The sequence below is a fragment of the Poecilia reticulata genome, linkage group LG14 (genome assembly GCF_000633615.1).
Source record: "Poecilia reticulata strain Guanapo linkage group LG14, Guppy_female_1.0+MT, whole genome shotgun sequence".
NCBI classification, from domain to species: Eukaryota; Metazoa; Chordata; class Actinopteri; order Cyprinodontiformes; family Poeciliidae; genus Poecilia; species Poecilia reticulata.
Genome location: NC_024344.1, coordinates 18,230,201 through 18,251,636, shown reverse-complemented (window position 1 = coordinate 18,251,636; position 21,436 = coordinate 18,230,201). Strand labels below are relative to the sequence as shown.

At 41.6% G+C, this 21,436-nt stretch overlaps 1 protein-coding gene across 12 annotated transcripts in view; it reads right to left on the bottom strand.

The window, feature by feature from the left end:
* Positions 1–21,436, bottom strand: part of auts2a (activator of transcription and developmental regulator AUTS2 a) — a 358,488-nt gene that overhangs the window by 123,371 nt on the left and 213,681 nt on the right. For all 12 annotated transcript variants that reach the window (XM_008428219.2, XM_008428205.2, XM_008428211.2 and 9 more), the window contains one exon: positions 6,808–6,837. In XM_008428219.2, coding sequence (XP_008426441.1) covers positions 6,808–6,837 — 30 coding nt within the window. The remainder of the gene's footprint in view (positions 1–6,807; positions 6,838–21,436) is intronic.

Below are 21,436 nucleotides of genomic sequence, written 5' to 3'. Positions count from 1 at the left end.
CCACACACACACAGAAGTTGGCGGGGGGAGGGAAGAGAGGAAGAAAAAAGCTAGTAAAAATTTAATGCACTCCGCAGAGCGGTCATGTCATACTTGGTTATGGAAAATAATCCCAGATGCCTGCAGTGCTAAAATGGAGCTGTAATGTGCTCGCCTCCTAACCCGGCCTGACAGCCATGATGTACGACTACCATTACCGGAAAATATCACTTCAACTAACCCGTGATCCGGCTCCGCTAAGGGTCATATTATCCATGAGGAACAAATTACACTCCCCCAAAGTAAATACAAATTTCCTGCACTGACTGGGTACAAAGCACAAAGAGGGGAGTGGGAGGGGGGCGGGCAGGCGGGAACGTTACCTATGACAACGCTCTGCAGAGTGACAAGGATGATAAAGTACATGACAAATCACTGGCTGACAGGGTACTCTAGTGCAATCAGCCTCAGCCTCGGCCTAGCGAGCACCCACTCAAGCCTGTAAACACTACTCTCTTCCTTTGGAGGGGGGCAAAACACATAATCTTTTAACGCTGACAAGTTGCTCTCTCCTTTTTATTACTCATCCTTCCCACTGCGGTGAAGAGAGGGAGGGTTTTCGGGGTGGGGGTGTGGATGGGATGGAAGGGAGGTGGGAGGAGGAGATAAAACGGTTTTATGTACAGTGCTACTGAGTGATTGAGAAACACAACTCGTCTGGTGTAATTGCCTGAGGGCAAACACAGCAAAACAATAAAGGAAGAGAAACAGCAAATATATTACCAGTTCAGATCTTTATTTTATGTCAAGGACAAACAGATTCCTCGCGCCTGCTCTAAAAGCACCTCGGTTTCAACGAGGGCAGAGCGCGGCAAATTACGGCGCCCCCTGCGCATCCCGTTAACGAGATGCAAAACATTTCCAAAACACAATTTACAGCTAGCTAGTGACTGCTGATATACAAGGTAAATAGTGCTTACGGAAGGTGCAGTTTAATATCGTGCGGAGAAATAAAACTGAGACGAGGAAGAGCGAGTCGGCGGATCAGCTACTCGGCGCTGGTTCAGACTGAAGCGTCTGACTGACATTTTCGAGGTGCCACTTATGAGAGAGGGAAAAAGTCACTTCAGCATTAGCAAGTCCAGACAAAGAGAGTCTGAGAGCTCTTGATGATATTACAAAGGTGAGGAAACTGACCACTGTTAAAACAATTTATAATCCAGTGCATGTATTTTAAAATAAAAGCACTCAAATGCCGAAAAATTACAATAGTTCCTCTAAACTGTGTGAACAATTAGTGGATAAATTAGCATTTTATCAGCATTTGGGCAAATTTTCAAACTCCAAAGTGGATAAACTTGAATACTTAATAGGTTTAATCGTAACAGGTGGTGTCTATCTGTGTAATGAGGGAGGGTGTGGCCTAAGGACCACATTATATCAAGGTGTGCATAATTATCAGGAGCTTATTCTGTTTATCTAAATATGCCAGAAAAACCAGAATACACAAATTCGGAAAAATCTAAAATTGCCTAAAATCTCTCTTCCTAAGAGTTTGAGTTTTATTTGGTGGAATTTACTGGGGGTTTTTTTCTATCTACAATTCATACAAGAAACATATTGACATATTGAGAAAGTTATAACACATAACTTAATTTCTGGTTTCTATGTTACCAGCACCTGGTGAAAATGTTATGTCAGCAGCACCTTTAGATATACGTTTACTATGGAAAATAGTGTTCAATACTTATCTTACCCTCTGTATAAGAAGTTGGGATTTGTCCCAACAATCTATAATCTCACAGTGAAGAGAAACTTTTTTGGCTGATTAATATAATAATTACTTAACAGAGCAAATGGTTGATACAAAAAAAATGACACCAAGGACCACTACTGGTACTTGTGCCAGTTTGAGAAGCACTGATCTTCTCTGTCATAGCGCTGTTCTCTGAAACTCTTAATGATGGGAACTGCGGTTATAAATTAACCACAGTCTGTTTTACCGTTCCAAAATCAACACTCAGCTCCGTTGTACATGTATTTGTAAATGTCCCAGCATTCCAGTCATGCTACCATGCAAGCACAGTTCTGCTTTGCACAATCAGCTATAAAAAACAATCAGTTATAATGAGTTGACGATGAAGCTATGCACTGACTGTTCTTAGCAGTCAGAGTTGTTGATTACAGTGAATTATTGTAGCAGCTCTAGTCAACAGGCGTACTAAAAAACGGGACTGGATGAGCCAGAACCGATCTTAACGGATCTAATTGGACCTAAAACTAGATATTAATATCGGTATCTATCCTGACATGAAAAGAAGTTTAAGCGTGGGTATTGGTCACAGTTTGCTCAATCCAAAGGGCAATTCTATTCAGTCTAATTCTATACTATGTGCTTTGAGTGACATCAGGCTTTATTATTTATTTTACATTATATTTAGAATCCCTAACTGAATTTCCTGAACCATTTGCGAGGTTTGTTGCAGATTATTTTTTTATATGTTTGACCAAGATAGACAAATTATTGCATTTGTCAGTTTCAGTTTCTTTATTGGTTGTTATACTCCTAATTGCACTGAATGAACAAATTAAAGTCATATTATCTTCACATGTCTGACCAAGCCTTTGAAGCTATTGGTGTATTTAAGTGTGCTGTAATGGTGCAGAGTTATCACATACATTTGTAGTTCAGTACATTTATGTCCATGTTTAAAAATAGACACGTTTTCAGTCAATTCAGTGCCATTTTTCTGTATCGGATCGGCATAGATCGATACTAAACTTTAGGTATCGGTAGGGAAAAATGTGGATCGGTGCATCCCTACCTTAAGCATGAATGCATCTTTTTGAGCACGTTTTAGTGTGTTATCCAACCAAGAGTGTGTGAACTATACATTCTATTACAGCCTATAAATTATTCTGTAATTGCAGACTGCAGAGACTAAAGTGCATCTTCCAGAAGGAAATTAGGGTTTTCACTTCACGATAGTGGCCAAGGACTCAGAAACCCAATCTATGTGATGCTGAAACACAGAATTATTTTGTCATGTTTCCTCTAAGAGCATTAAAACAGAAACTTGGCTCTCCATTATAGACTGCTCTTCCCTATGCAAAACCACTGGTTGGGAACCCCTAAAACGGAAATGCTAATGATAATGCACAAAGAGCTAATAACGCTGGTGGTGTGTGACGAGTAGCTGCACTGAGCCTTCCACCCACCTGTCTCCCAGAATGCTATTAACATGTCACGTTGGAAAGGGGGCCCCATCCTACGGGTCACTTTATAATGAGCAAATGCTCTGGCTGTTTCCAGTTCGTTCAGACACACACACATGCGGGCAAACACACACGGGCGTGATCGTCTGAGATGTGAATAGCTGTCTCTTATCGGAGCCTGGCAGCTCCCTCCGACACGGGGAGAGAGGCCTTCTTACACCAGGCAGGACGTGATTTCTCCCGGGGACGCTTTTTCCATTTCCTGCTTTTGAAGGGAAACTAAATAAGCCACGTTTGTTCTCATCTGAATACATTTGACCCATTAAAAAATGACTCGGCTCTCCCGTGTGTTTCTCCGGCGTGGTTTCGCGTCGCCCACAGAATGCAAATGTTCTAGGTGGCTGGCAGGAGCAGATAGGGGGCAAGAGGTGGCGGGGACTCAGGAGGGGGTAAAAGTGTTGAGAGGGAGCTCCAATTACCCCCCAAGACCACGTGAGTCAACCCTAGTCGTTGGGGTCTCCTATTTACTAATTCACTCCTCTGTTACTTTAATACACAATTAATCAATGACAGGAAGGTGTAGTCGGGGCTGTTCATCAGGCGCGTAACGTGAGCCAGGGTGAATTAATACAGTCACTGTGGGGATTACAGCTTACCACACTCTCTCTCTCTTTCTCACTCTCTTCCTGAAACAAAAAGGAATTGCCACCGAGACAGGAGCAATTTAAATCGACAACACTGAGTAATGACTCAATTTGCAGCACAGTCTAAACACAACAAGCAAATGGCATTACTAAATCATTAGAGAGCATCCAGAGCTCTAGTTAGAAGTTAGTGGATGATAAAGCTGCTTTTAGAATCTTTAGGGTGCACTCAAAACCTTACAAAACATTTGGATCAAGCTTTTATTAATGCTTACCATTACCGGGATCCTGTGAATACCAAAACAGCAATAACAGTTCAGGGAATTCATTACCGTGTTTATTTGTCTTGCTCGGTCCAGACAAGCGGCACATGCTAGGTGCGGGTAGAATAAAGTGGTGGTAAAATCCTACAGTTTAAAACAACCGGAGAGTCTGAATATATTGCATTTTTAAATTCTGAATGAAAACAACGAGGTGTTTATGTGATGTTCACACTGAGCTATTTTAGGAGCGGCACGGCTTCTTACTCCAATGAGTCAGTCAGTTAATTTCAAATTAAATTTCATGAATAGCAACCCGGTGGAGATAGCTTAAAGAAGAAACTGTTTAGGTTGCTCATTAGCTGCGTTTCCATTGCAAATGAGCGCAGATCGTTAACTATATTCTGCTAGTGTTATACCCCCACCCCCACAATTTTACAATTGTGGTGTTTCTATTGAATACGAAATGAAATTAAAATTGCACAGCAATACGTTTGTTCATAAGTCATTAAAAATCATTGCAACACTCATATGAGTTATATTCATAATTCAGCCATGGCACCAGCGCTCATCATCTATCAGCCATTGCGTTGGAGCGACAAACCCCTTATACTTAAGAGCAGATACCTATACAGTGTTTTGGGGAAATTGTAGTCTGTGATTTTACAGAAAAGCCGAGAATTCAACACGTTCGAATGACACGCAACTTTCAATGAACTGTGTGATGCAGTGACACCTTTGGTGGAGCCGGCTGCACATTGCCTGAAGAAACAAAAACAAACCATTGTCCTCCTACTACTTCTTGTCGTCTTCTTTGTTGTTTCCGCCAGTGGTAACATTCAGCTGTTGATCATTTGACTCGTGTGATGTGAAAAAGGTTTTCTTTGCAGTTTTGGAAAGTACATCTATTTTGATGCGGCTGAAGAATCGCCTCATCCTAGCGTCAAAACGTATTTATCTATTTTTTCTTTAGTTTAAATTAGCCTGTTTCCATTAAAATAATTTATTTTTGTAATTTCATTTTCGGCAATTTGTGTTTAATGGAAATGCAGCTAGTTTGAGTAGCGTGAGCAGTGACTTTTACCTTCTTGCTTCTTGCAATAGTTTGCTGGATTTTTGGCTCATTCCTCACAGACAGAACTGCCGAAACTACCCAGTTTGTGGGCCACCGTGATCGTACACACCTGTTTCAGCTACGCCCAATAGTTTTCCATGGGGCTGAGGTCACAGTTTTGTGATGGTCACTAAAAAGTCATTGACATATTTGACCTTAAGTAACTTTGTAACTAATCCCTAGAGGTCCACTGTCCATTTGGAAGATCTTTTGTGATCAAGATTCAACCTGGCAGATGGATCCAGATTTCCACATAATGTTATTTCCTTCTGATGCCACTAATTTTGTGATGAACATCAGTTTCTGCAGCAGTAAAACAGGCCCACAACATTATGCGCCCACCCCTTTACCTCACAGTATAACTGGTGTTTTCAGGCTTACATCCCGTTTGCCTCCAAACGTAACAATAGTTTTTTTAAATTATTGTCAAAAATAAAGTTTAGATTTTGTCAAAGCATGGGCCATTTATATTTTTAAAAAACACATTTTTTTCTAAATGCATTTACAAACTATATTTTTTCATGTCAGTACAGGACTCATTTCACCGTAGACAATGACACTTTCTTACCAATTTTAGCATTCTTCTTCACAAGGTCTTTTGCTTTGTTCAGGTGTTGATTTGCACATTTCACACCAAAACACATCTCTCAAACACACAGAACTCGTCTCCTTCTTGAATAGCATGATTCCAGAACATTCCGATGTTGTTTATACTCGCATATAGTTGTTTGAACAGCTAAGTGGTACCTGGTGCATCTGGAAATTCTACCCACATAGATGAATTAGACTGTGGAGGTCAAAGTGTCGCCTTGCAAAATATCCACAGGCGTGCTTCCATTTAACTCAATTAATCAGAAGCTTACAAACCATGACTACATCAGCTGCACTGAGTTTGTAAAAAGTAATACAAATTCACTGCTTATACAACTCTAAGCTAACAATTAGTAGACCATGAACAGACAGTCTTAAAGAAAGAACTAATCATTGGGACACTAGCAGTGTTTCTATTGTAAATATGTGCAAATCTTTGTCCATATTTACGCTAATGTCGAAAAAACACAATTTCTCAGTTGCGGTGTTTCCATTAAATAAGAAACAAAATGCACAAAGTGTGAGCTAACTGTCATAAATGACTCATAGAAGCAGATTTGATGTTTCACAAACTTGAAATCTTCACTGATAAAAACAAAACTGTGTGAGAGAAGCTTTAACGTTACAGGAATGAAAATACACAAAATACAATGATTTCCATTTAATTAAAAAGTGATAGACAAATACAAGAACTGGATCTCAGACTAAAAATACCTCAGTGATGGTTTGATTTGAGCAAAAATCACCACTCAAGAGAATTACAACAGTCTCATTTAAAACACCCCCCAAACCCTAAAACCCAGATAGATTTAGATTTTGCTCCTCATTAAGTCATTCATAATTAATGTATAAGTAATTAAGGCCTTCTAGTACTTATTAAGTTGACGTTTAATTCTAATTACATGAAATCCTCAGTCTTAAAGATGGTCTCAGTTTGAATATTGCTGAATATCTTGACGCCTGCAGCACAGTCACTGGTGTATGAAGAGAATAGCAGGCTTACCTTGTCTTCCCGGTCACTCTCTGTGTCACACTGCAGAAAAAGAAGAAAAAGAGAAAAAAAAGACAAGGAAGAAATTAAGAGAAATGCTTTCAGGCTCTTTGTTTATATAAAACCTGCTCATAAAATGAGTGCCAGATTTTAATTCAAAAGCGACTTATTGCACATTCACAGCCACAGTAAACACATGATCAGACCAGTTTATGAGAACATGCAAGAGGAGCACGTTCGCCGTGAGCGGCTGCGGCCTCGTTAATGCCGAACCCCGCGAACTGCGAGATCCAGCCGAGTCCAATCCCGCATCCACGGCGAAAATCGCTGCTCAAGGCCGGGAACGGCACGACGACAAAGAGGAGGAAGGAACTTTGCGACGGAGGGAAGGAGAAGGAAAAAAAAAGGTGGCTGGATTTCATTTTTTCGTTCCAATTTCAATTTCAAGGTCCACTTAATTCTTTATCAACTAATTAGCGCGATGCTGGGTGACTGGCGGCCCTCAACGCTGTGCATATGGCTGAGGCGCACAGAAGCACTGGAGTCGGTAATGAAGAAGGCACTGGGGGTGGAGGGATTGTGGGTAGGGGGCCTGGCACAGTGTGTGGGTAGGAGTGAACTGGTGGGGATAGAAAGGGGGGGATTGTTGGGTGGCGATTAAAGCAGGAGTGAAGAAAGGAAGGAAGGAGAAGGAGGGAGAGATGATTGACAGCCTAGGGAGTGAGCAACAGAAGGCCTTGCCTGTTATTTTTTCCCCCTTTATCTCCTTTAACTCAAAGGTAGCTGGCTGGCTCTGAGGCTGATCTGTTTCTCAGGCTGGATGGCGAAGAAGAAGAAGAAGAAGAAGAAGAAGAAGAAGAAGAAGAAGAAGAAAAAAAGAAGCAAGAGGAGGTGGTGGTGGGGGGGAGCCCTGCGAGCTCAGCAGGAGCATTGCATCCAATTTACAGGCCTGTCCCACACGGCCCCAGGGGCCGCCCGCGGCACACTGCCATGATGGTCAGCTCCAGCAGCTCATAAATTATGCAGAGGCAATAAACGCACTGGGCAAACACTCCACAGACGCTCTCCTGCTCCATTTCTGTCTCGCTCTTTCGCTATCACCCGCAGCATTCTCCCCACCCTGCGTTTTTTTTTTTTAAAGAGGCACGCAGAGGACCTGCAGCCCCCGCGGCCTGTCAGAGCTGACGGAATAAATGTGGATAATGACAGCTAAGTGCAGATCATCATTACGCGTTAGCGGGGTTGTCACGATCCGATAGATTCCGATCCGATACCGATAACGAGCACAAAACCTGATGCTTCATATAACATGCTCAGATTTTCTGAACGCGCTCAGCTGTTTCTAATAAAGATCCCAAAAAAAATTTAAAAATGTAATCGAGAGCAAAGAAATATTTCCACTGTGCTAATCGCTGTAGTGAGTAGCAGACAAGCCAGCAGAAATTTAGATAAAAATGACCTTGAAAGCGTCGTGTTCCTGTTGAAAAATAAACATCAGTTAGCATTTAAAGGGGCAAGATTATGTATTTTCCAGACATAGTAGCAAAATTCAGTAACTACGCTGCCTTCAGTTAGGAAAATGCTAAATCTATCAAATGTGACTTATAAGAAATTTGACTTCGTAATTTAACACCTTGGGTCTCTGTCTCTTTAAAAAGTCCTGCTCTTTCTGAAGTCATCACAGCATGGTTGTTAACCCTTTAACAACATTTTCACCAGCGTTTCACTAAAAAGTAGTTTGCACGATGAGTTCAGCAGATGCGCAGTTCCACCAAGTGTTTGCTAATTGCTGTTGGCTAGTCTGAAGGAGCTGAGTGGGGGAGGGCTGCTCTGTGAGTTGTAAACTAGGAAACTGTAGCTTTGAGGAGGAACTTTGAGGAGGAGCTGAGCCTCGAAGGCGGCAGCTATTCCACCCAAGAACAGCTGAATGGTTGCCATGGGAGACTATAGGATTTCTCAAACATCCCTGGAAGAATTAAAACATTCCAGGTATGTTTTCGATGAGGTAATAACATTATATAATGAAGCTCATAATAGAACCCACTAATAACCTTGAAGGCTATTAACTTAATTCAGTTTTTCAATTAGTTGGAAAAAATATTTCTTACGTGTAAACAAGCAATACCAACCATCTCCACAAATTTCTTCATCATTAGAGATTTGTGATTTCATACTTTAGTATTATTTTTTAATCTGAGCATCTCTCTGCTGCCGGCCGTTTCATGACAACAAATCATACAACGCAGAGAAGGAGCCATAGCAACAAAAATGGTTTTGGAGTATTGCTTACTTTCAATGTCGCTTATAAAATAAGCAATATTCAATATTGTTTATTTTGTTAATGTGTGGTTTTGATTTAATTTCGATTAATGAAATTAGACTGTAATTAATGCGATTAAAAAAATTAAAGGTAAAAAGTCATGGTAATTTTATTTATATAGCACATTCAGCAACAAGGCAATGCAAAGTGCTTAAATCAAAGTCCATTACTCATTTGCAGTTTAAAAAGACTTTTTTAGGCCTAAACTTTCTAGTATTTCTTAATGAAGACTGTCAAACATTAAAAAAAGAGTGGGTAAAGCTGGACTGAAACTCTGGCAATTTCTGACACGACGTCTTTGCTAGTTGAGCTACATGCACATTTGGACGGTGTAGTTGCTGCTATAAAATCAATGACTCCCACAGGATGACGGTAGAAATTCTGATTTCCATGTTGCAGTTCTTCCTCAATTATTGCCAAAAAAACCCTTTGTGTCTTATCACCTTATAGGATAAGGTGTAAGATTTTCCTGCACCTCAAATGTTTATGAACACCTTAAAGAAATATGTGTGTTGTTTTCCTCCACCATCTCACCATGTTTAACACTTTTCTCATATTTTCTCTCAAGTAAACATCTTCACACATCATACTTCACTCTATCTTTGCACATCGTTATCACTGCTGAAAAACCCAAATGAAAGTTGTTGTTTTTTTTAACTATGGCTGCTCCATTGGCAAAATACCTCAGAACAATCCTTCTGCCCTGGCTGCTTTAAAGAAAGTGTTTTCTCAGGCTTTAGCTGTCACAGTTTTAACCTCCAAGCACCTGCTCACTGTTTTATTATTCTAAGTCATGAATCAAGTTGAGAAGATTCAACTGCAGTTTACAGTGGACCCTCCTAACCCACTTCCCCTGCCTTGTCACAGTTTAGTATTCAATGATTCACCTATTTGAAAATTTTTATAAAGAATGGGACTCTCTTTGAGAAAATTCTGCCTATTTGCTGATTTTTTTTTGGAGAGTTTATCAGAAACATTCGAAAGCAGATGTTACTAGGTAGCTCAAACTTGATATCGCAAAGCAGTGAATCCAGGAGCGCCATTCACTTTCTTTGGAGCCGATCGGCCACACCCCCAAAAGTCAAGACAAGGAAGACTGTAGATTTTACCTTTTGAGGAACGATCTAGAGTCAGCGGGCAGCTTCAGTTATTACATCTAGGAACTAGTGATCAGGCCCAGAATATGGGTGTAGTGATGGACTCTGACCTGAACATTCAGAGTCACATAAAAACAGTTAAAAAGCCGGCATCGGGGTGCTGTGGTGGTGCAGGAGCAAAGCACAACCCAGGTATTGAGGCCTTAGTCCTTGTGATGGTGGTGGCAGGTTTGATTCCCGGCCTGGCGACATTTGCCAAATGTCTTCCCCCTTTCTCATTACCCAGCTCTTTCCTGTCAAATTACTTTCAAATAAAGGCTACTAGAGCAAACAAAACCTTAAAAAAAAGCAGACCTTTCTACCACTTGTAAAGCATTTCTCGCACTAGAAGACTGATGTTACAACAAGATCTAGAGAAACTCATCTACGTACTTAGTCGCATTGATTACTGGAACAGTGCCTTCTTTCTGTAGCTCAGAGAACTTACTTTAAAATACGAATTTTAGTTAATAAACCACTGAACATATCAACCTTCCACACCACTCAGGTCTTCTGGTTCTTGTCTGCATCTCCAGAACCCGAACCAAACATGGGGAAGCAGCTTTCAGCTTCAATGTGCCACAAATCTGGAACAAACTTCCACTGATGGATTCGGTGCTTGGCAACAAATAGGTGTGTCTCCTTAGCGTGTCTCTTATATCGCCTCCCATGCAGGGCTAACTAATGCAGCAGCAGTCAAGATTAGTTCCCATCAGATCTTCCTGTATGTGACATCAGTAGTGTGAGAACGCGCTCATTAGCTCCTTCTTTTTCCCCCGTACAACACACACGGTGAAAACACCCGGCGAGCAAAAGGGTTTAAATAATGGACATCATTTTAGTTTCTTCCACTGCGTTGTGATCCACAAAAACACGTCTTCTGTTTTTCTATCATGTTTTTTTTCCCCCCCTTCTTCCTTTCTCTGCTCTCTCGCTGTGCAGCCAATTGCTTTGATTGCCAAGATAGAAGCCGGCTAGAATGACTTGCCCTTGCTTGTGAAGCAAATGGAACATGCTAATGGAACTCATCGTATTACCCGATGCAAAAGTGCCATAGCTCATTACTTTAAGATAAAAGGATATCATTGTAGACGGCGAGCAGAATTGACTTTCTGTGCTGCGACTTGATGATGATTTAATCAACTGCTCTCTTTCACTTCTCATCCCCGTGCCTGTCGCTTTTCGCAGGTGCCACTAAACGAAGCACTCACACGGCTAGTGGGGGGAGAGAAAAGAAAAAAAAAAGAAATTGCTGTCATTACTTTCTTCCCTGCGAATAGAGGTATGCAAATTTCCCAGAGCGACAAAGGGTGGCAAAAAGAAAAAAAGAAAAGAAAAACTTAATAAAATGGAAATACCTTTATAACGAGGAAAGTAAAAAATCCTGAGATCAGACCTGACAGGCGAGGGCAGGCAATTCGATCGTCCTTTCACCGCGCACAGCAAAGCCGCCTTGAACTCACCGCTCAAGCGGAGGGCGGAAAGCAACAAATAATAATACCTCTAAAAAGATAAAAACACATTTCGGGCGCATAAGCGAGTCAGAGCTGTCACTCACTGATAAGTGATCAGAGTGAACTAATGCGATCCCCCATGCAAAACGTAGCCTTAGGCAGGCGGGAGCAGAAGCTCTGCATATGTGCGATTTTTTTATTTTATTTTTTTTTTACTTCTTAGCAATTCTTTCACCAGAAACAGATTAAAAACTAGCATAAGTTCTTGGCATAACACGCACAAGCAACTTAGAAGTTGGATATGCTTTAAAAGATTACTATAGTTTGTGATTAATATTTGATGTTGAACAGTTTTTTGAGGGTAAGGGTAACAATTGAAATTTTTAAATATCAGTTTTAAATTTCTGGAAATTGGATCTTACCTGACCAGATCTATAATCCTGTTGAGTTTAAGATTTAAAATATCATCAAAACGGCAAAAAAAAAAAAATTAGATAAAAGAACTGAGGGATTACAGTGATTTGCACTTTTATATTTTTTCCATTTCACAACCAAAAACTTGTATGTATTTCACTGGGATTTTATGCGATAGAGCAACCATTTATGAAGTAGAAAATAAATGTTTCCTTTCTTTTCCTCCCTCAAATCAATATCTTAATAATGTGGCACATAGATATATTCAGCCCAGATTCAACACCTTGTAGAATCACCTTTTGCTAAAATTACTGCTGCATAAATGTCTGGAATTCTCCCTGTAGTTTTGTGGGTTTGATAAATGTTAGGTTTAAATGCCTCTTTTACTCAACTTGCTTTTTGTTACCTGTTCATGTCTCTGTTTAATTTTATTTTGTTTTAATCTTTGTTTAATGTGATGGCTGGTGTAATTTGTGAAGCTTTTAGGTCGACTGTTGCAGTTTTAAATGTGCTAAACAAATAAATCTGACATTGACAATGACATTGATATTGACCTCTATTGACCCCTTTGTGATGTGCTCCTAGGCCTTCGTCATGCTGGGCTTCCACAGAGCAGCTGGTTTTATACAGAAAACTAAATTACATTTGGGTAGACTTTCTTATTATGTGGCATTTGAAGACTATCCTTCTGCCTTCATTTTGCGAGATCGGAGAAATTGAAAATCAGCCACCGAGTCATTTTCCTGTGAGAAGAGCCCGACTGACAGACCCAGCGCCCAGGTCACATCTACGTGTTGACAACAGTCGTCCCACTTTTGCTAACTTAGTAATAACTTTGTCGCTATATTAGTGTCTTTTCAGACAAAAACTAGTGGGTTTTTTTCAAACGAAACAAAAATAGTATTGAGCCGGCTGCCGATTCCAGCTAGCTAATCTGCTGCTGGAATCGGCAGGTCAAGCTTTTTAAACGGAGGTGATCGGCTAGCAATCTGCAATCGGTGCACCCAAAGATTTTATTTAGAGGCATCAAAGGACAGCTGAAGTTCTGCATAGTGGTGTAGCTGGTAGCATAGAGTTTGCAGGTTGTCCCTTTGCATGCTGGGTACTCCGGTTTCCTCCAGCAGTCCAAAATCATTATTTTAGTCGGCCTCTCTAAATTGGCTTTAGGTATGAGTGTGTGGATGGTTGGTTGTGTTGCCCATGACGCTAAATGGACTTGTGCGTATAGACAGTGGATTAATGCTGAACACCATGTATCATTTTCCTTCCACTTCACAATTATGCAGTACTTTGTGTTGGTCTATCGCATAAGGCCACAATTACATGCGTTGAAATTTGCACTTGCAAAATCACAAATTTTAAAAAGTTTAAGGGGAATCATTGCTCCTCTGTAACCGGGGACTCGTCAAAGCAGCAGTGATGTACAGTAAGGAACACACCAGTCCCGCGAGACGGCCGACAAGGAAAAATTATACTCTATCCAGGCCCAGCGCTATTTGCACAGCACCACCATTATACCGTACAACTAAAACCCAAGTGTTTAGTTTAAGTAACACAGGAATGTCAAACATTAGCTTCAGCTCTAAGAGCTGTTGATGTTGGCTCGCATCCGGAACACTTCTGATTGCTCCTCTGCTTTCACTCAGGCCTCTCTTTTGGCTGAGGGCTCTTACAAATTTCCCTACATTCTGTCCAAGCAGAGAGCCTTTTGTTTATATTGGTCTGAAAGTAGGAGTAAATTATTCTTGCACTAAATCCTCTCCAGCTGAGTGTAATACTGGCCCAGTAGAGGGGAAACGAGCGGGTTGGGAGATGAGGGGGGGGAACCCAAGGAGCCACGGGCTGAATCCTAAGCGGCGCAGCCGCAGTGAGCGACGGAGCTCACCAAAGTCTGGCATAGTTACCCACAGAAAAATGTTTGTACTAAAGAGGTAACCACATCACACAGGCATGCGTGCAAGGCAAAGCATGCCATGCTCTCTTGGCCAATATAAGCCCTTGGAAATCTACAGCTTCACAAATGCTAGCAGATGTTTAGCAGTTTAGGGGGTGGGGGGGGAAACATGATGTGACAGTGGCAATTTTTAAGGTCAAAAGAGCAGGACTTGTAATTCTCTGTTGTTTGCGTTCTTATCAGATGTCTGTAATGGATTATTTCCTTAAAGGGGCAGTATTATGTATTTTTCAGGCAAATGGAGACCTTCAGTTGTTAAAAAAATGCTATATGTCAAAAAGAAAATGTGACGTAATTTAACTAATTGAAATTGCGCTTCTGTCTCTAAAACCTCTACCTTCAGGCAGTCATCACAACATCGCTCCTCTATCAACCCTTTATCAATGTTATGTTATCATTGTTGCACTAAAAAGTAGCTCATATAAAAAGCTCAGCAGATGCACAGATCCACCAGATGTTTGCTAATTGCTGCTGGCTAGTCTGAAGGAGCAGAGCAGGGGAGTCGGGGGGAGCTTGGAAAATGCATCTGCCTGGAAGGTGGTGCTCGGTCCAACCTGGCGTGTTGCACAGCTGAATGGTTGCCACGGGAGATAGAAGGATTTCTCAAACATGCATGAAAGAATCAAGGCAGGAATGTTTTTGATGAGAGAATAACGTTATTACATGATGTAAATCTCCAAAATGTCGATTTTAACATGATACTGCCTGTTTAGGAGGTGAATGTGCAGCGATTGCATTAAATGACATCAGCCCTGGGTTATTGTTGCTGGCTCACCGCAGCCTTAGAATTAATTACGGCTGATGGGGGCTTCGTTAAGGCGCCACCAGTCCACAGAGTGTGGTTTGTGTTTATCAACCTGAGCCAGGTTGTCCTGCAGGATGGCTGCAGGGGCTGACGCCTATATAGACACCAATCTGCCTCCGTGCCTGAAGAGTGGGATAGACAGCATGAAGGATGGCAGCCGCTGCCGGGGTCAGCTCTGCCGGCGCCAATTTGATGTGCTGTCGTGAAGAGCCCCCTCATTCCCTCCTTCCTGATATAGCTGAGCGTCCTGATGGTTTTCTGATGCAAACAGTCGCATGGCAAAATGCTTCTCCCCCGTCTTTCCTCCTCCTCCTCCCAGTGCTTCTTCCATCCATCTGCTGCTGGGGCTTGGGCGCCGCCGACCGCCTGCCTGTCACAGCGTGCGTGGAAATTAGCTGGGGAGGAGGCGCTCGCTTGTGCTAATTACATTTTAATCATTGGAAATGTGTTGGCAAATCAAGCCTTGATTGCCATCTTGGAGCCCAGCGCTCCTCTCTGCAGGTTGGGGATGAGTGTGGGGACGGTTTGCGGGGGCCTAGGATGCATCCGAGCCCAGACCTGCCAAGTTGGAAGCCTCTTCCTCCAGCATGGCTTGATATGGCGCCGTGCCTGGCCTACTGCTGGGTGAAGAGGTCTGCCACATTATTCATGGGGAATAGAGAGAGAGAGAGGCCAGGATGGTAAAATGGAGATCTGTGCCATGCATGTTTCCCAAAGTCCCCCCACTCACACCTCCCACATCCATCCATCCATCTCTCCCTCTCCTAACTCACTCCCTCTTTCACACCCTCACATCTCAGTCTGTCAGCCCCACCAGTGTGAATTAAGGAACAACAAATAAGAGCTGGGAAGGAGAAGACAGGTGAGTTTAAGGTAAACTGCATTGGATTTACCCCAAAAAACAAGAACTTACAACAAAATTATGTCACTTTAAATGTATTCAGATTATTTAATTATAATGAACAATTTTCACATTCAGCATGTGGTCCAATGAAAGTGGGGTTGTGAGCATCCAGATGTCTACCAAAGAGGTGCTAATAACAATAGCTGCATTTTCCATTACAAATTAGCGCAAATCTTTGTTTACGTTCTGCTAATGACGAAAAAACACAACCTTGCAATTTCAGTGTTCACAATAAATAAGAAATGAAATTAAAATCACATGTGATCACATGTAAGCTTGTTCACATCATAAGTCATTAAAAATCATTGCTATGATGTATGAAAACACTTACATGAGATGAATACATATTTATAACTCAATCATGGAGCTAGCGCTCGTCATCTGTCAGAGGAGACGCCGGCGTCTTTTGACTCGTGTGATACAAAAAAAAGTGTTTCTGTTGCAGTTTTGCAAAATGTCTTCTTCACTCAGTAACAACTTAAGTACCAAATAGCGGTCTGCGTGGCCTAGCAGAGTGAAGAGTGTGTTCACCGAATGGAAAAAGATTGAGGTTTTAGAGTTAACAGATGATTACCAGCTGGTTTCTTGCCGCATGTCTTCAGTAAAGGTGGAAATAAATGTGCCATAAATGGTTACTGATGTCTATACGTTCAGGGAGTGGAAGCAAATTCAACATGACACCTAGGAAGCATTAAAGTAAGGAAGGTTTTGCGAGGCTGACACTAAACGTCTAGTTTCCACAGCAACTGTTTTATGTCAAAAATGTATTAGGAAAGTGTAGATCTTAAAAGAAATACCAAACACACCTTGAGTGTTTCAGAGGTTCATACGGTCACACACTGACAGAGAGAAACATGGTTAATGTTTCTCTACAAGCCAAAATGCTTCATTGGGTCGAAGCAGACTTCTGCCTGAATGCAACTTGCTAAGACCACTAAGCAGGCCAACATCTGGCTATAATTTCCCTTCAAATGTAAATCTCTGGAACATATCTAACTTAAATACAAACTTTGGAGAAAAGAAGCAAGAAACAAAGCCTTCTGTTAAATAATACATTCATGGTCTGTGGCCTCGGGTTTCTACAGTCTTAAATACTCAAATTCCCCAGTTAACTACAGAAGGGGGCAAAATCAACTCTGAATGTTTTCAAGATCATTTTCAATAAATGTCTTTCTTCCTCTGATCCTAAATTTTTCAAAATACCATTTTTTTTATAACTGTTTAATGCGTCTTCAATAATGTGTAAATGAAGAATTAAGTCATGCAATAGACAATTCTAAGACAATCCCAACTGGAAAGGACAGGACTTGATGTTGGTGGACACATAACGTGGCCAGAACCTCCAAAGATGGTCGGTGCAGCTGTACGGGTCGAGTACATAAAGCGAGAAACCTAAATTTAAGTGACTCAAGAAAAAGCGATGAAATAAGCAACCAAAGAAACCAAATAAAACCATCTCTGGCTAACGTCTCTAAAGTTAGCATTTGATTTGTAGCTTATGTTTTACTATTTTTTTAAAGAAATGTGGACTCAAATTAACCAGCTCAAAATCTGAAATACTTTTCAAGGCAAACCTTCACTGAACATAAATTCTTTTAATACCCCATGTGGAATCTTCATTCAACAGGTGAAAAACAACAGATTGCATTTTCAATGGTTTTTGACACTTAAAACCACCTTAGACAGAGACAAAAGCAAAAAAGCACAACATAGAGATCTGTCAAACCTGGACTGAGTTACCTTACAGTCCTTTGTAAAACCTTCACTTCCTTGGGGAGAACAAGTCTTTGTTAAAATATTGTCTTGTTCATCTCCTTTAATGACTTAGGATGGTAACTGAGTAAATATGAAAAAAATAAAAACATTCTTTTTTAAGACCTATGCAAGAAGCACAAGAGCGAAATGTGGACGATAACAGATCCATCCCCTTTTTGTTTTTTAGAATGTTTTTGGCTCCAGTGGCTTTTATTTGAAAGTGCTATAACAGGAAAGTAGGGTAATGTGAGGGAGAAGAAATGCGGCAAAGGTCAACGGGTCAGGAATCGAGCCTGCGACAGCCACATCGAGGACCAAGGCCTCCCTTATGTGGGTTTTACTTTACCCCTGCGCCACCACAGCACCCCCAGATTTATCCCCTTAAGCGAGGGTGGGGTATCATAAGATATTGTTGCAATACTGGCACTTACATTGCATGGGATTATCATCAATGCTCCTATTATTTTCAACGATCCCATGTGACGTATCACTAATACGGTTGGAAACTGTACGAAAACCACAAAAAAAAAAAAAAAGAACAACTACCTCTTACATCTACCATTAGCTACAACATTTGTGGTTTATTTTCACTGGAAGTATGCCCTGCAAAGGCTACGACCCTCTGCTGTCAAAAAACATAAACCTCCTCTGCTGCCGCTGCTCCCTCTCCTCCCCTCCCTGCTCTCTCTGCTCTGACTCATAGCTGAGGGGGGAGAAAAACATCAGGATTAGGTTCTGTGCCTCTAATCACTTAACTCCTCACACCTGATGGCACACTATTAACTTTGACTGTCTCCAGTGACCCCGCGGGTCGTTGCCCATCACATCAAGTTTTTATTAGGGAATTTTCCTCATCATTAGCCATGGCCTGGAAACGAGCCATTAATATTCATACTGGCAAACCAAAATGAGGTCCCACTGATTTTCCATCATCCAGGCTATCCGCGCAGCTGCTGCCGTTAACAATCACCGCAGTGCTGCACATTCGCCACGTATCATTACAGAGCTCCATAGTTGTTTTTTTTTCCTCCTTCTTCTTCTTCTTCTCCTCCTCGTGCCGCCATGATGGGAAGGAGAGCAAGGTGGAGGAAGAATGCTGTGAGGCTTGTAGTCAGCTTGCAGCTGTCTGAGAAAAAGTGGTTCTCTCTGCCAACAATCTGCCCGGGAGTAATGCCTATACCGGCGGCGCCGTCAGAGCTAACAACCCCTGCAGGCTCTGCCAGGTACACAGCTGATATATGCAGAGCTCCCTTTGCTCTTACATTAAAGAACATGCTGTTTAAGAGTCTGGCAGCAAGGAAAGTGTCGCTTTGAAGAGGTCAGAAATCTTGTACAGGATGCCGCCGTATCTGGAGATCAGGCACGGATTCAGTTAGAGAGCAAAGCTTTTACTTTCGACGGCTCACAAAGTAGGTACAATTCAACACCGTGTTGTGTGTACCTTCAAGAATGGCTCAGGATTAGCAAGTCAGATCTGTTCAATGGCTTAACACAAACAGTGAAACGATCAATCATTTGGCAGCGGCATCGTATAAAAGCATCTCAGATTGACAGACAATGGTTCAAAGGTAATAGCTACGCAAAACTTTGACAATTTTGAGCTAATATAAAAAAAAATAAAATTTTCGCAATTGCGTCGTTTCCATTAAATAACACAATTAAAATCACGCGCAAATACGTTTGTTCACACAGAAGTCATTAAAAGCTACTTCCAGTCTTTTTTGTAGTTGGTGCCATTGGCAGTGCACGTCATAAAAAATGAAGGCAGTTCTGAAGGGTCCAATTTGGCCCAACCAAAGTGTGTGGTCAATATTATTTTATAAGTCAGTTAGGACTCGAAGGAAATGCACCTTATGGTTCCATAGTGGTGGCTTATGTCGGCACATATTACAATGACAATCCTCTCATGTGTTACCATAGCAGTAACACATGAAAGCCCCCAATAAGTTCCTTCCCTACAGTACTGTCCTGCTGATAAGACTGACATTTTCTCCTAAAATTTCAGCAGCCCTGAAAGGAACTGATCGTACGCAGGTGGCCGACATCATGCATGTCAGAAAGTGGTGACGCCCTGACAAGCACACATACCGCAAAGTCACTTTCCACTGTTAACAGAAGACGAAAAAGTATCTGACAGCTGAGTTTGAACGCAAATAAAACAAGAAAATGATATCTGCAAGTGAAATGTATCATTTCTCGAGCTAATAAGTGGGACCACACCCTGCATTCAGTTACAGATGGGGGTGTTTACCCTGAAAGGTCACTTAGGTTTCACGTGATATTTTCTGCTAGCGTTGAAAGCGTTTGTTTGGGAAGTGTTCGGTTACCTGGGTGCGAAAATTGGGTCTTGGACGGACTGCGCAGCTGACAAGTTTTGAGTAGAACGAGGACATGAGGCGAGATGCTAAAACAGATGCAGCCTCTTCAACACCGTCTCCCAAATAATTAGAACTGCAGTGACAAAAACACTTTGTTATCCTCCTGCTATGATTTGCTAGCTGTCACCGCGCACATCTGAGTCGCCTCATTATACAGAAAGTAGTCAAATAAAAAGCCGACACGGCACACTCTTGTCAAGATTCTGTCTGCCACACATGCAAACAAGCGAAGATGAATAAACATTAGCTGTTGTCGAGGGCTGGTCTTTGAGCCGCCAGGCTCGCGAAGATCCGCTTTGTACAAAGTAAAAATATTTAATCTGAAAGACTGTTGCGAGGCAAAATGAAATTAAAGGAACCCATGCTAACTGCTAAAACAAATTACACACAGCACGCCAAATTACATTTGCTCCTCCATCAGCGAGATCAAACGAGCCTAGTTTGACTCTCCTGCGCTAATGATTTCCTGCACTCACCTCCTTTTTCATCCCAGGGGTGTTAATAAACACTCAGTCTGTTTTTTTTTTTTTGGTTTGTTTGTTTGGTTTATTTATACATTTTCCAGCTTTTCTCTCCTCATCCAGCCCCCCCGCCGCCCCTCTACTCCCTGGTTCTCTTTGCCCCTGCCGGTGGTAGGCCGGCTGAAGCAGATGGATCTAATGTAATCCCACGGACAGCGGGCTCCTGAAAAATGTGCTCAATTAAAGCAGGATGAGCCCAGTGGGAGCATCCCTGGTGGGGCGTGAGGTGACTGACATGGTCTTTTGGTTAGGATTAATTAGCATGTTAAGTAGTACAGGATGATAGCGAGCTGAAAGCTACAGACCCGACATTTAACATCTATCAGCTCACAATATCAGCACCACAAAGGTTCTAACCAGGACGGCCTCATGCAGTGTTCAGACTTATTTATTCTCCGCACAAAGGCTTGCAAGTGTGTAATCGAAGCATTTTAGAGGATAGTGCGCAGCTTCCAACACGTTTTACGTACACCGGTATTGTTGAGAAAATTGCGACAGAAATAAGCATAAAAAGCTTTGTTGACATTACAAGAGGGTCCTAAATTATACTTTTTGAAATAATGTGTCTTTTTCTGTTGCTGTTCAGCAGTAAACTATCAGCAGGAGAAGCATACCAAGTTATTACAGGATGACAGCCAGAATCGTGGCTAACCTCAGCCTTAAGTGAAGGATCTCTTGGAGCTGACCAAGCTTGAGGACTGAGAAGGAACAGCTCACTTTGCTTAATGTTAGGATTGAAGCAAGATGTGTTCTTATCTGGAACAAACAAAAAAACAAAAAACTCCCCAAAAATCCAGAACTGAGTTCTTTGAAAGCTGTATTTTTGACTTGTTTCAACGCATCATATCAGAATATTTGGGGTGTAATGAAATATCCACACTTAAAAATTCTTCAGAAAAAGTTTAAATGCGTTAGATTTATAACCAGAGAAGAATGTAGTCAAGATTCATTAAAAAAAACAAAAAAACATTGAAGTTGCCCAGTAGATCCACCAACAAGC